The sequence below is a fragment of the Bufo bufo genome, chromosome 5 (assembly GCF_905171765.1).
Source record: "Bufo bufo chromosome 5, aBufBuf1.1, whole genome shotgun sequence".
Lineage (NCBI taxonomy): Eukaryota > Metazoa > Chordata > Amphibia > Anura > Bufonidae > Bufo > Bufo bufo.
This window is the reverse complement of record NC_053393.1, coordinates 210,003,619-210,019,375: the sequence shown is the minus strand read 5'-3', so window position 1 is coordinate 210,019,375 and position 15,757 is coordinate 210,003,619. Positions and strand designations below refer to the sequence as shown.

General features: G+C 49.1%; 1 protein-coding gene across 2 annotated transcripts in view; it reads right to left on the bottom strand.

Moving 5' to 3' along the window:
• The window catches only part of STK17A (serine/threonine kinase 17a), a 36,189-nt gene extending 22,204 nt beyond the window's left edge, over nucleotides 1–13,985 (bottom strand). The window contains exons 1-2 of one of the 2 annotated variants that reach the window (XM_040431323.1): nucleotides 13,825–13,985; nucleotides 13,536–13,735 (exon numbers count right to left, since the gene is read on the bottom strand). In XM_040431323.1, the coding sequence (XP_040287257.1) occupies nucleotides 13,536–13,717 (182 nt within the window). In that variant the 5' untranslated portion in view covers nucleotides 13,718–13,735; nucleotides 13,825–13,985. Of the gene's footprint in view, nucleotides 1–13,535; nucleotides 13,736–13,820 lie in introns of both variants that reach the window. The other variant, XM_040431322.1, reaches the window with a different exon arrangement.
• Nucleotides 13,986–15,757: the final 1,772 nt, after the last annotated feature.

Below are 15,757 nucleotides of genomic sequence, written 5' to 3'. Positions count from 1 at the left end.
AGAGCCCTAGGGATATGCTTCCTGTATATGCCGGAAGCTATTGGGATATGAAAAAGTTCACACTGGTGTCATGGCTTCCATCTATACCAGTGTCTGAGCCATTATATGACGGATCCAAATAATAATGAGGTCTTTATGGTAATTTTGACAGCAAGAACAGAAATGTATGCTGCGCTATCCAAAGGGCCGAGAGCACCAAAGGTGACGCCTAAGGCTACTTTCACACTAGCGTTTTTCTTTTCCGTCACAGGGGCTCAATACCAGAAAAGAACTGACCAGTTTTATCCCCATGCATTCTGAATGGAGAGTAATCCGTTCAGGATGCATCAGGATGTCTTCAGTTCAGTCATTTTGACTGATCAGGCAAAAGAGAAAACCGTAGCATGCTACAGTTTTATCTCCGGCGAAAAAAACTGAAGACTTGCCTGAATGCCGGATCCGGCATTTTTTCCCATAGGAATGTATTAGTGCCGGATACGGCATTCAGAATACCGGAATGCCGGATCCGTCCTTCCGGTCTGCGCATGCTGAAAAAAAGGTGAAAAAAAATAAATGCCGGTGTTCTGCCACTTTTCTATACCCGGACAAAAGTCTATACCCGGAAGTGATGTAGCTGCACTGGAAGTCACGTGGACGCGTTGGAATCTGCTGGAAGAGGGGGTGTGCGCGCTGTGCAAGTGCATTCGGTTAAAGTATGTTAATCTGGCAGAACGCCCCTGCATTTTCGCAGCCCTCCATTTCTTTACCATCCATCCCTTTCTTTACCATCAATGGCTGCATAGAGTTACTTTTAGCAAATGCCGAGCGCAGCGAGGCCGAGCCCGATGCATGGCGAGGGTACAAATTAATGTAGATTACGGGCTCGCAGTGTTCTGCCAGATTACTATACTTTAGCCGAATGCGCTTGCGCAGCGCGCACACCCCCTCCTCTAGCTGATTCCAACGCGTCCACGTGACTTCCAGTGAAGCTACATCACTTCCGGGTATAGACTTTTGTCCGGGTATAGAAAAGTGGCAGAACACCGGATCCGTTTTGCCGGATGACACCAGAAAGACGGATCCGGCATTTCAATGCATTTTTTCGACTGATCAGGCATTTTTAAGACTGATTAGGATCCTGATCAGTCTTACTAATGCCATCAGTTGGCATACGTTTTGCCTGTCACAGGCTGGATCTGCTTGCCGGATCTCTCTGCCGCAAGTGTGAAAGTACCCTTAGTCCTATGTGGACAGAGCCAGCCCTAAACATATGAATACAGACAAGAGCTATAAAGCTACAAGCCAACTTAATATTACGTAATAAAGACTGACGGCGAGGATGTGATCGAGGAACTCCAAGTGCAATGCTACCATCATTTGGAACTAGAAATTCGTCAGATATTAATATGCCAGAAAATAGATTCTTCCTTCCCCAACACCCAGAACAAGTACAGATGCAAAACTAGTCATCACAGAATGGCAGCTGGCATGTATGTGCCATTTAGACGCTAACCAAAGCTGCCAAGTCCCTCCTAAGCAAGTTGACTGCTCAGGTCGAGCACCTAATGAGTGAGAAATTGGGCAAATAAGGCTACATCCACGCGGGGCGTGCAAATAAGGCTACATCCACGCGGGGCGTGCAAATAAGGCTACATCCACGCGGGGCGTGCAAATAAGGCTACATCCACGCGGGGCGTGCAAATAAGGCTACATCCACGCGGGGCGTGCAAATAAGGCTACATCCACGCGGGGCGTGCAAATAAGGCTACATCCACGCGGGGCGTGCAAATAAGGCTACATCCACGCGGGGCGTGCAAATAAGGCTACATCCACGCGGGGCGTGCAAATAAGGCTACATCCACGCGGGGCGTGCAAATAAGGCTACATCCACGCGGGGCGTGCAAATAAGGCTACATCCACGCGGGGCGTGCAAATAAGGCTACATCCACGCGGGGCGTGCAAATAAGGCTACATCCACGCGGGGCGTGCAAATAAGGCTACATCCACGCGGGGCGTGCAAATAAGGCTACATCCACGCGGGGCGTGCAAATAAGGCTACATCCACGCGGGGCGTGCAAATAAGGCTACATCCACGCGGGGCGTGCAAATAAGGCTACATCCACGCGGGGCGTGCAAATAAGGCTACATCCACGCGGGGCGTGCAAATAAGGCTACATCCACGCGGGGCGTGCAAATAAGGCTACATCCACGCGGGGCGTGCAAATAAGGCTACATCCACGCGGGGCGTGCAAATAAGGCTACATCCACGCGGGGCGTGCAAATAAGGCTACATCCACGCGGGGCGTGCAAATAAGGCTACATCCACGCGGGGCGTGCAAATAAGGCTACATCCACGCGGGGCGTGCAAATAAGGCTACATCCACGCGGGGCGTGCAAATAAGGCTACATCCACGCGGGGCGTGCAAATAAGGCTACATCCACGCGGGGCGTGCAAATAAGGCTACATCCACGCGGGGCGTGCAAATAAGGCTACATCCACGCGGGGCGTGCAAATAAGGCTACATCCACGCGGGGCGTGCAAATAAGGCTACATCCACGCGGGGCGTGCAAATAAGGCTACATCCACGCGGGGCGTGCAAATAAGGCTACATCCACGCGGGGCGTGCAAATAAGGCTACATCCACGCGGGGCGTGCAAATAAGGCTACATCCACGCGGGGCGTGCAAATAAGGCTACATCCACGCGGGGCGTGCAAATAAGGCTACATCCACGCGGGGCGTGCAAATAAGGCTACATCCACGCGGGGCGTGCAAATAAGGCTACATCCACGCGGGGCGTGCAAATAAGGCTACATCCACGCGGGGCGTGCAAATAAGGCTACATCCACGCGGGGCGTGCAAATAAGGCTACATCCACGCGGGGCGTGCAAATAAGGCTACATCCACGCGGGGCGTGCAAATAAGGCTACATCCACGCGGGGCGTGCAAATAAGGCTACATCCACGCGGGGCGTGCAAATAAGGCTACATCCACGCGGGGCGTGCAAATAAGGCTACATCCACGCGGGGCGTGCAAATAAGGCTACATCCACGCGGGGCGTGCAAATAAGGCTACATCCACGCGGGGCGTGCAAATAAGGCTACATCCACGCGGGGCGTGCAAATAAGGCTACATCCACGCGGGGCGTGCAAATAAGGCTACATCCACGCGGGGCGTGCAAATAAGGCTACATCCACGCGGGGCGTGCAAATAAGGCTACATCCACGCGGGGCGTGCAAATAAGGCTACATCCACGCGGGGCGTGCAAATAAGGCTACATCCACGCGGGGCGTGCAAATAAGGCTACATCCACGCGGGGCGTGCAAATAAGGCTACATCCACGCGGGGCGTGCAAATAAGGCTACATCCACGCGGGGCGTGCAAATAAGGCTACATCCACGCGGGGCGTGCAAATAAGGCTACATCCACGCGGGGCGTGCAAATAAGGCTACATCCACGCGGGGCGTGCAAATAAGGCTACATCCACGCGGGGCGTGCAAATAAGGCTACATCCACGCGGGGCGTGCAAATAAGGCTACATCCACGCGGGGCGTGCAAATAAGGCTACATCCACGCGGGGCGTGCAAATAAGGCTACATCCACGCGGGGCGTGCAAATAAGGCTACATCCACGCGGGGCGTGCAAATAAGGCTACATCCACGCGGGGCGTGCAAATAAGGCTACATCCACGCGGGGCGTGCAAATAAGGCTACATCCACGCGGGGCGTGCAAATAAGGCTACATCCACGCGGGGCGTGCAAATAAGGCTACATCCACGCGGGGCGTGCAAATAAAGTCTCATGCCCCGCATGGATGTAGCCTTATCATACACCACAATGCAAACCGTAAGAGACTGCGACTTCTCTGAAATTTGGCTATGGTTTTACAGCCAAAACACAGCTCTAAAATAACTGACGGTAAATTGCTGAGAAATCACAAATGTTTTTATCGTGTGACACACGTCACTGTGTAGTCCCAGCCTAATAGGATTACCCTTAGGCCTCATGCACAAGAACATTGTTTCCGTGTCAGTTTTTTTTTTTTTTTTTTTGCAGATAGGATGCAGACCTATTCATTTCAATGGGTCCACATCAATATGTCTGTTCCGTAGCCCCGCAAAAAAAAATAGAACATGTCTTATTCTTGTCCGTATTACAATGGATCTGCAAAAAAAAAAAACAGATGGCATCTGTTTTTTTTTGGGCGGACCGCAAAACACATATGGTCGTGTGCATGTAGCCTTAGACTCAAGTCAAAGCAGGTCCTACATAGTGCCAGGTTTGGAGTGCCGTCATGTAGGAAACATTTGAGAAGGTCACCATGCTTTACCCAGCACGGTGGAGGACCAATCTTTGATCCCTACAGTAGACACTGATGACATATCCTAAAGTACAGTGCATTCGGAAAGTCTTCAGACCCTTTCACCATTTTCTCATTTTGTTATGTTGCGGCCCCGTGCCATGTGTCTTACTGAGGAGAGGCTTCTTTCCGGCCACTCTGCCATAAAGCCCTGATTGGTGGACCTTCTGGAAGTTTCTCCCATCTGCACACAGGATCAGTACCGACGTTCAGTCCGCAGCGAGACACTCGCTCGTCTGAAAGGGGCCTTTCCAAATCATGTCCAATCAATGATTTTACCACAGGTAGACTCCAATCAAATCAATCCATCTGAAGGATGATAGAGATATGGGAGGCCCCAGAGCTCAAATTCAAATGTCATAGCAAAGGGTCCAAATACTTATTTCCATGCAAAATATTAGTCTTTCCTTTTTTAATAAATTAGCAAAAATGTTGCTCGAATTGTGTTCACTTTCTCATTATGGGGTATTGCATGATGGGGGACACATTTTTAATGCATTGGATGCCATCATATCTATGGTGGGAACACATCAGATCTATAGGCAAATGGTGAAAAATAAATCTACACCCCCTTGTGATGGAATCATTGCTTGCCAACATACGGTACTTTTCTTCCAAGGTTTCAGTCAATTTTGTTTCTTTAAAGAAAAAAAGTTCTAGGTTATATGACGGACACCACCACGACTTATACTTGAGCTGCGGCACTACAAATGAGAACCCACAAGCAAGCATTTACATGGGGGGCTTACAACCCCAAGAAACAAAATGACTAGCCTACAAAAAGCGGACACCGCAACCATCCGGAAGAGTCTATACAGTAATGAGTGGCCCTTCTGGTCAGTCCTCCAGGAGCCTTGCATGGGAAGCAGTCATTTTCAAATACAAAGCCATTAGCACAAGCCAAACGACTGACTCGCAGAAAACAAGAATGGCCGGTCCTACCGGTCTGATGTAGCATTTGCACATCTATGTGGTTCCCTACAATGGTCTGGCCTGAGGCCTCCAGCGAGGCGGGCATTACATGAAACAATTGAGATTAGACACCAGTGTAAATCACCAGCCCTGAAAAAGGAGGGTCACCACAATTACCACAACACACCTGAATTAGAGGGGGAGTCAATTGTTTGGCAAGCTACTGCACAGCAACCGGGCCTACGATCCAGAGACCGCAAGGGAAAATCTACGACTGGAAATTGCTTTTATAAAAGCAGAGAAATATCAAGAAAACCTCCCAATAATCAAAGAACTTTACAATTTAGGCTACTTTCACACTGGCGTTTTGGCTTTCCGTTTGCGAGTTCCATTCAGGGCTCTCACAAGCGGTCCAAAACGGATCAGTTTTGCCCTAATGCATTCTGAATGGCTAAGGGTCCGCTCAGAATGCATCAGTTTGCCTCCGTTCCGCTTTGGAGACTGACGCTGCTTGCAGCGTTTTGGTGTCCGTCTGACGAAACTGAGCCAAACGGATCCGTCCTGACTTACAATGTAAGTCAATGGGGATGGATCAGATTTCTCTGACAATCTGGCACAACAGAAAAACGGATCAGTCCTCCATTGACTTTCAATGGTGTTCAAGACGGATCTGTCTTGGCTATGTTACAGATAATACAAACGGATCCGTTCTGGATGGATGCAGACGGTTGTATTATCTGAACGGATCCGTCCATGACGGATCCGCACAAAACGCGAGTGTGAAAGTAGCCTAACTGTAGGACCCATTATATCTAAAAGAGAAATACACCCTAGGCACATCAGTACTGGTCATAGCCGTGCACTAGGCTGCTGGTGAACCTACCCGAGGGTAAAGCGGTTTTCCAGGTTCAGGATATTGATGGCCTATCCTAAGAATAGACCATCAATATCAGATCAGGGGGTGGAGGTCCAAATCTCCAAACAGTCATTTAAGGCCTCATGCACACGACAGTATTTTTTCACGGTCCGCAAAACGGGGTTCCGTTATCCGTGTCAGTTTTTTTTTTTCCGTGTGTCTTCCTTGATTTTTGGAGGATCACCAGACAAGAAAAGGGAAAAAAAAAATAAAAATCAAAGTCAAGTTTGCCTTGAAAATTATAGGAAAAAAAAACCTGACACGGATGACAATCTTGTGTGCCTCCGTGTTTTTTCACAGACCCATTGACTTGAATGGGTCCGCGAACCGTTGTCCGTCAAAAAAATAGGACAGGTGCTATTTTTTGGACGGACTGGAAACACGGATCACGGACGACAAACGGTGCATTTTCCGAGTTTTCAACGGACCCATTGAAGGTCAAGGAAAAAGGAACAACGGACACGGATGCACACAACGGTCGTGTGCATGAGGCCTTAGGCTACCTGAAGAATGGTCTACAATATCCTGAGCCAAGAAAACCCCCTATAAGGGTCTGTTCACATCATGATTTTAGCCAGTATTTAACATTTAGGCTCAATTCACACGTCCGTGGTGTGTTGCGGACCCGCAAATTGCGGATCCGCCACACACTCGCCCGGCACCCCTATAGAAATGCCTAATCTTGTCCGCAAGTTGCGGACAAGAATAGGACATGTTCTATCTTTTGCGGAGCTGCGGACTCTAAGATTGGGGCCGCGCTCCGCAATTGCGGCTGCAGACAGCACAGTGTGCTGTCCGCATCCATTCCATCCCCATAGAGAATGAATGGGTCCGCACCCGTTCTGCAAAATTGCAGAACGGATGCGGACCCATTTTGCGGACGTGTGAATGGAGCCTTACACGGGGAAAGCTCCCAATGCATACCTCTGAGGGCTGTGACACAGTGGGATAGGTAGCAAATAGGCGCTCATTTTACCTTACGTATATAATTATATTGAATTGCATAAACTACGATGATATTCCATAATAAAATAATTTTTTTTTTTTTTTTTAATTACCAACAGTAAAGGCCAAAATGATACTCGTGACCATTGGCATACACATCAGGAGCTTTTACCAGCATAAGGCCTCATGCACACGACCGTTGTGTTTTGCGGTCCGCAAACCGCGGATCCGCAAAACACGAATGGCGTCCGTGTGCGTTCTGCAATTTTGCAGAACAGCACGGATAGCCTTTAATATAACTGCCTATTCTTGTCCGCAAAGCGCAGACAAGAATAGACTTGTTATATTTTTTTCGCGGACCACGGAACGGAGCAACGGATGCGGACAGCACACGGAGTGCTGTCTGCATCTTTTGCAGCCCCATTGAAGTGAATGGGTCCGCATCCGAGCCGCCAAAACTGGGGCTCTGATACAGACCAAAACAACGGCCGTGTGCATGAGGCCTAAGACCATTGTGTGATGTTAATAGGCCCTTAAAGGTGAAGTCCTAGAACCACTTCACATGATGCCACTACCCCCAGGCAGCTTGTGGCATTTTACATCAGGAGTTGCCAGTACTTTAGCCTGATGCATATGAAGAACACCTCTAGACAGTCAGACCCCTCTCCAGTGAGTAATATGTAGCTTACGTCAGTTTCGAGAAGCTCCTTCCTCTTCAAGATATTAACCTGTCTAAACAGGAAAACTGACAGCATTACTAGGGTGAGAAGAGAGGCGCAATCCTAAATGAAAGGGCATAAGAGGACCTTTTACTCAGAATTATCATGTAAAATATTAAGCAAAAGTTACCAGTCATTTACCGATGTAAACACTGCACGGTACGTGAGAAACTGCTTGCCCGTCATTGATCAGATCTCATCACCATGTCTCACAACTGGGCATTCAATAGTCATTGGCCAACAAGTCATTCTACACAAGTAGCAACACCAAGGAGAGATGCCCACCAAATACAAGCCAAGCATATGCCGTCTCCTGGTTGTATCTATCGGGTAAGGTAATGATTGAAGGGTCGGGCAAGAGCCTTCTGTGCCCTGACATTGGCCATCAGATGACAGTCTAGGACACCCCAATACACATTCGATGGTCTGTCCCACTGACCTTGATGGTTAGGGCTAGGGTAGAGCGAATTTCATATTTTGAACTTAGAGTTTGTGTTGTGGTATAAGCTGAATTGCGTTATGGATTCCGTTACCAAGGACGATAATGCACTATGTTATGGCCATAATGTGTATGGACACTTTAAGGGCCCTTTTACATTGCCACACGACACTTACTGGTGAACGAAAGCCCGTTCTTGATAATTGGCCCATGTAACCCAGCTCATTGTTGGTAGATCAGATCATTTAGGCAAACACAAAAATACTCGCTAGTCGGCAGCCGGAGAAAACAGGGGATGTGTGTGATTAGCTGTCATGCACAACTTTAAAGGGGTTGCCAGCACTTCATTAAGCGATTGTCTATCCTCAGGATAGGCCATAACTAGCTGCTTGGCGGGGGTCTGACAACCTGCACCCCTGCCAGTTAGTTGTTTGGCAATGTTCCGGTGCTGAAGTAGACAGCTCGGTCCACTTTGCAGTGAAGTCAATGGGAGACGCCATGCAGTGACTATGGCAGCCCACTACAGTAGGCGGTGATGACCGTGATAGCCATCACCTAAAGGGTTTGGCCTATCTGGGACACTGACAATAGCGATATGCCACGAAATAGGTGCTGGCCCACCTCTGGGAGCTGCTCCGGTCTAGAAGTACAGCACACCATGCGAGGGCAGCATAGTAGAGGTACAGCCTGCAGATGCAAGTCAAATACACATTATTATTTGCTACAGGTTCAGCCAGAAACCATGCAGATTTAGGGCCTGGTCACACACAGGAGAACGCTGCACCAAATTGTGCCGAGTTCAGGGCAGGAGCGCTGCGGATTCACATCAGATTTCACCTTCTGCATTCTCACCCGCTACGCGCCTGGGATTTTCTGCAGACAATTCCACTGTAAAAAATCTGCAAATTTTAGGCTATGTGTGGCCGTACCCTTACTGTGTTTGCTCCTCCTAAAGCGCCATCACAAGGGTGAGCCTGGTCTATGCGTTCAGACCGTCCAGTGACATGGATCTCCAGGAACACGTCACAATACGCTCTAGGCTGTAAATCAGGCGTCCACAATGAAGCAACAGAACGCGCTCTTGTTTTAATCATCTCAAGCAGAGCTCCAAAGCGTGACAAACAGGAAATGATCAGCGAGGAAAAGCCTGCAAGTCCCAGCATCATCCCCATTACATCCCAGGGTGTCGTGGAGTCCTGATTCATCCAAGGACCGCACATAATAAAGTAAACTCAACAGGGTTAGATTAGTCCAGCCAAGCCCCCGCACCAAGCGTGTTCAAAGGCTTGGCAGCAGAATGAGAAGCAGGTCCTTAGACACAGCGTCCTACTGTGGTCCATGTTCTCCATGCCAGCTCCTGCAGGGGAAATAAATCAGGGCCTGACAGCTCCTCCATTTCCCATAGGACAGACACATGACTCTTTGCTGGGACTTTCATAGTCCTTGTAATGATCCAGGCATTAACCGTGCACATAGCTCACATACCAGTCTTACCCATGCCTTCAGCATTCATCGGACACGGAAATTAAAATTGCCCATACATCAATCATCATGGTCTGGAGAGGAGATCTTCACACTGAAATCATTGGTTAAAAGGTAGTAACACATTTCACTCCAGCTCATTGACTAATAGGTCCCTGGGGTTTGGGATGACCTTGCGACCAACGCTAAAACTCCACCGTGGTCATTTTTTGCAATTATTGCAAGGTGACCTTTTCCCATAGGTATAAATCACTACTGCAATCTTACAGTGAGGCCTCTTGCACGGGAACGTATTTTCTTTCCATGTCCGTTCCGTTTTTTTTGTAGACCGTATGCGGAACCATTCACTTCAATGGGTCCGCAAAAAAAAAAAAGTTACTCCATGTGCATTCCGTGTCCGTATGTACGTTCCGCAAAAAAAATAGAACATGTCCTATATTAAGGTTCATTCACACATCCGTAGTGCATTGCGGATCCGCAATACACCCGGCCGGCACCCCCATAGAAATGCCTATTCTCATCCGCAATTGCGGACAAGAATAGGACATGCTCTATCCGTGCTCCCGGAAATGCAGATGCGGAGGGCACAGTGTGCTGTCCGCATCCATTCCATCCGCATAGAGAATGAATGGGTCCGCACCCGTTCCGCAATTTGTGGAACGGATGCAGACCCATTATTACGGATCTGTGAATGGAGCCTTATTGTCTGCATTACGGACAAGGATAGTACTGTTCAATGAAGGGCCAGCTGTTCCGCAAAATAGGGAATGCACACGGATGTCATTCTTTTTTTTTTTTGTGGATCCATTTTTTTGCGGACCGCAAAATACATACGGTTCGTTGCCATGACTTCTGCCACCCTGGGCACAGAATGGGTATACATCCAATTCCTTTATCAGACTAACTTAGCGGTAAAGCTTTAATGGAAGTCCACACAGCACGGTCATGTTGCGGTACTGTTGAGTACCGCACGGCCATACCAGCCGCAGTGGGCTCTAATAAGACTGCACTGTTTAGTCCGTCTGTATTGTTAATGGCCGTGAAGCGCTGCAATACCTCTCAGACATTAAAGTGGTTCTCCGGGAATTAAGGAAATAAAAATACTTATTAAATAAGTGTATATATTCCCAAATACCTTTCATAAGTTATAATGGCTCGTTTTGTCTGGGAAGCAATCAGGAGAATTAAAATGGCCTCTGTCCTAATCACACAGGAGGACATTTTACTTCAAAACACTGAGCTAAAGAGCTGCCTCATCCTCCTCTCTGCTCTGAACACAGCTGATAAGATCTTCAGCTGAATCTTTTTAGAGCGTATGGCTGTGAGGGGCATACCCTCACATAGCTGTTAGGTGAACACCTACTCGACCAGCATTATTCTCCCCCCACAGTTAGGGCTCATGCGCACACATTTTCCCCCTGCATCGGTGTTTTTTTTTGCAGCCGGTATGTCAAACCATTCACTCCAGTGAGGAAGCAAAACACCCAGAAATAACTGTGCATTCTGTGTCCATTTTTCCGCATTGCCGTTCTGCAAAAGTAAAAATTAAAAAAAGAACATGTCCTAATAATGTCTGAGTTATAGATAAGGACAGGACTGTTCCATTAGGGGCTGGCCGTTCAGTAATGTGAAATGCAAACGGCCGGTATCCGTGTTTTGCGGAATGCAAAACACCCAACAGTCGTGTGCATGAGCCCTTATGCACATGCATACTTGGCCTGGTTGAGTGTGCTTCTCAATGGGGAGAGGGCAACAAGCCATTAGCAGATGCCTCTGGCAACAGATTATCTCCCGTGAGATTGAAGGATCGGGCGTGACCCTTCTGTGCCCCGACACTGGCCATCAGATGAGAGTCTCGGACACCCCAATACACATTAGATGGCCTGTCCCACTGACACTGATGGTTATGGCCACTCTAAGGGGCTTTTAACATTAGCAGACGGCACTTACTGGTGAACGAAAGCCCGTTTTTGATAATTGGCCCATGTAGCCCAGCTCATTTGTTGGTAGATCAGATCATTCAGCCAGACATGAAAATACTCGCTGGTCGGCAGCCAGAGAAAACAGGGGATGTGCTACCAGCATAATGAAAAGTATGGGGGATGAATGATCGCAGTTTTGTCCCCATGCACCACAGCCTGTGTATAAACTTTCCAAATGAGAGCCAATTGACTAGTTTAATCCAGTTGTACAGTGACAGGAAATGCCCATGACGGCCCTGCACAGTCACCGTATCAGTATGCCTTTACCCACAAATACAGGCTGCCATAAAACAGCAGTGGGTGCTGCTCAAGCATTTGATTTCCTTGCGTTATCAGATAATTCCGGCTAGTCTTTCTGATAACAGTATGTGAGGCAATTGCCAGTTATGCAGTTCCCCAATATGCCAAGGTATGCATGCCAAGACCATCTTATGGTCGGACCATCACCAGATGATCAGAAGTCAAAGTCTCGCAGCTATCACCAAGTCAGCAAATAGTCAGGACATGGACTGAACCTGCTTCTGGATTCTTACCACATGGATGTAATATCTCCAATAAACTGAACAGTAATACAATTCTGGAATGCAGCCCGTCCCGGCCGGCGAGTGCCCTGTGCGGGAGACATATTGACCTCAGGAATAATGGAATACGGCAGCTACATTATAATAATCGTGAGAAAATAATGCTGCTACATTGCAACCAGCAGGGCGGATGGCGGCTTAACTGCAATCACACATCCTGCGTTCTGCCAATTCAACCACATCTGGGAATTTCACTAAGTAAGCAGAGTGCTTTGATGGCGGCGGCACATCAGACTGGCACTGATGCCCAATAGCAACACTGAGCGCATACCCGTAATCTGCCTACCGCATATCCTTAATAGGAGGGCATGACACTAGGTAAAAAAAAAGACTAGAATAGCTTTAGTAGGAAAGCATGGATCACTATTAGGAGACGTTCTATGAGAATCCATGGAGGAGATCACTTCCTGCCTGGTACCAAGGGAAGCCTCCTGAGATGTCTCGCTGGGGCAATATATCTCCACTTCACTTTCTCAGCTGCTCAGAAACAAGGAATGTCTCAATCACAGGAAACACAGAATTCTTGGCAAGTAAATTAGAAGAAGACTACACATCATAACATGATTGACTCATCTATGATCGGAGGATCTGTGCCATAAGCAAGCTATAGGGTGGCATGGTTTATGTGCGGACATGACCACTGCGCTCAGATCAGTGCCAGTTTTAAGATCAGACTAATAATCTGAGACAGATTGGTTGCTTGGCATGTGCCGAAGAGAACCATCTAGAGTGGTTGCTAGGGAGCAGATGCCTAGCAACTGGACCGTCAGACATGGTGCAGTGGCACCAGAGCATTCAACATGCAAACCTCAGGATCTTGACATTTTCAGCTCATAGGATCTCTACAGTCACCGCTGGTTCCGCCACCTTTACCCTGATTTTGTGAAAAGGCCATAGGTTGTGACAATATCAAGGGCCGAGTAGACTGAACCTTCACAAATGTCCCTATTAAAAAGGTGGGCACACTGCAGACCACTTCTCAAAAGCTAAAATTCAATCCCAAGAAGATGAGGGCAGCAGTGGAGGGGATGTCTAGTTACATGCCCACCTCCCTAGGCTGGCATCTCCACTGACAACATCCACTGGTAGAATCCACAACCAACAGGAAGTGAGGAGGTCCAGAGAAGACCCCCACACTACCTTGAACATTCCACACAAGATCCACCAATCCAACAACCTGATGTCACTATGGTCACCTACAGACTGTGGTCATGCCACTTACCTGCCCAGCTCATGCCCTGGCGAGATGGTGTAGCGGCTGGTGAAGGGCCGGCTCTGGATGGGGGTACAAGGGTCCCCCAGAAGTCCTGGCCTCTCGTGACCTTTCTTCTCCTCGTGTCGCCGTACTGTCCTCGGTGTCCTGCAGCAGGTCTCCCTCATCCCATAGTTTTCCTCCGGGATCATCCTGGATACAGTCCCGACCTGTGGGGAGAAGCAAAGGTCAGCTCTCCGAGGTCTGCACTGGGCACCCTGCTGCCAGGTAAGTACTAGTGCCCCAGCCACGCACCTACCAGCTTCCTCTCGGTACCGGCGCTCCGCTGGCTGCAGTCGTCCTGTACAGAGACGTGAGGCGGCGGCGGACAGCACTTCCTCCAGACGCGCACTCTGCCAGCAACTACGGCAGACTGAAGAGGCGGCCACACTTCGTTTAAAATAACCACGCCCCCAAGGCGTGTCCTCCTCCACAGCGCAGGTTTTCACAAGGCAGAGGAAATGAGAGGAGGCGTGGCCTAGCTGTCCATCAAACGCAACTGCGCTTCCCACAGCGTCACTCTGTGTACGATTTGTCCTGTAGAGGGCGCTGGTGTGTAGAAGGCAGGCGGGAGGACACTGTTGTATGCAGCCTTCTGGGAAATGCACGGTCGCATTATTCAAACTCTTCAGTGTATAAAACGTAGACAAAACACAAAAACCTGCCCTCTCACCATTTTGGGAGGATTTACTGTACGCTAAAAACGATGGGGCAACTTTATTCTGCAGGGCAGTACTATGACAGCAATGCCAATTTTATATCGTTTTTATTCTGTTTTAATATAAAAAAAATATTTTTTTGCATCACCAAAATCTGACACTGGTCAGTTGTTTATATTTCTATCTACAGAGCCATGTGAGAGGATGTTTTTTGAGGGGTGTTTGCTACTGGTTTCCCTCTTGGCCTAGTCACAGGTCAGAGTAGTGCTCGGTCTGAGACTTTGTGGTTGGCAGACAGTGATGGCCAGTTCGCCGTGTTCGCCCGCGAACATATGCGGGCTGCCATCTTTTGTCACAAGTCCAGCGAGGCACAGGTAAGCCCTTACCTGTGCCGGGAGCCGGTCTGAAAACAAATGCGGTCACCGGGAGCAGGCAGTTCCGAGAACAGCCCGATGAAGGCCCCCGGTGGCTGTTCTCGGAACTGCCTGCTCCCGCTGACCTCACTTGTTTTCAGACCGGGTCGCGCACAGGCACAGGTAAGGGCTTACCTGTGCCTTGCCGGACTTGTGAAAAAAAGATGGCAGCCCGCATATGTTCGCGGGTGAACAATGTGAACTGGCCATCACTGTTGGCAGACACATATTTACTAGTGTGGAGCGAGCATGCTCGGCACATCGCAGTGTTCGGCCAAATACCTTGTGTGCTCGAGTCAGTGTATTTAAAGGGAACCTGTCAACTCCCAAAACCACCCCAAGCCGCCAGCAGTACCTGCGAGTAGCCAGCAGTGTGTTTCTGATGATGCCTTTCTTCCTGAAGGCAGATGCAGCAAAAGTACTGAAAACGTTCTTTTATCCCCTGCCGGCGCACTTCTCTAGTCAGGCTTGAAGTCATGTAGGCAGCGGCCTCCTTGCTTCAAGTCACGGTAACCAGGCCCCCTTCCCTGCCCCTTCGCTGTGTCTGACAGCGCTTATGCACGAGAGTTCGGCTGGCTTTGCCGAATTGCCGGCTGTCAGTCACAGCGAAGGGGCAGGGAAGGGTGTGTGGTTACCGTGACTTGAAGCAATCACAGTCCGAGCATTTGAGGGCGGCGGTCCTGTCCTTGGTGCTGGCGGTGCTGTCCTTGGTGATTAATTGGTGAAGGGAGAGAGGCGGGAGATTCAAACTCCCGGTGCTCCTCTCTCCCCTCCTCTCCCCCCCCCCCCAGCGCTGTTAGCGCAACGCCCGCCCCACCGCTAATCAGCGTTGTACCGCTGATCACCAAGTTTGACTTTTTTTTTTTTTTCTAACACTTGTCCATTTTTTTTATTTTAATAAAAAGTATGTGAACACCTGTGCCCCCACACACACGCACATGCAATAAAGTTTTACACGCACATACACACGCACACACACACGCACACACACATACCCATGGCCCGCCGGACGTTCTCGGCCTCGGAGGCATACACCCAGCTTGCCTCCGACTCCGAGAGCCCCAGTGAGGATGAGGATGACCCCACGTTCCTCTTGTCATCCGCATCCTCCTCGTCATCA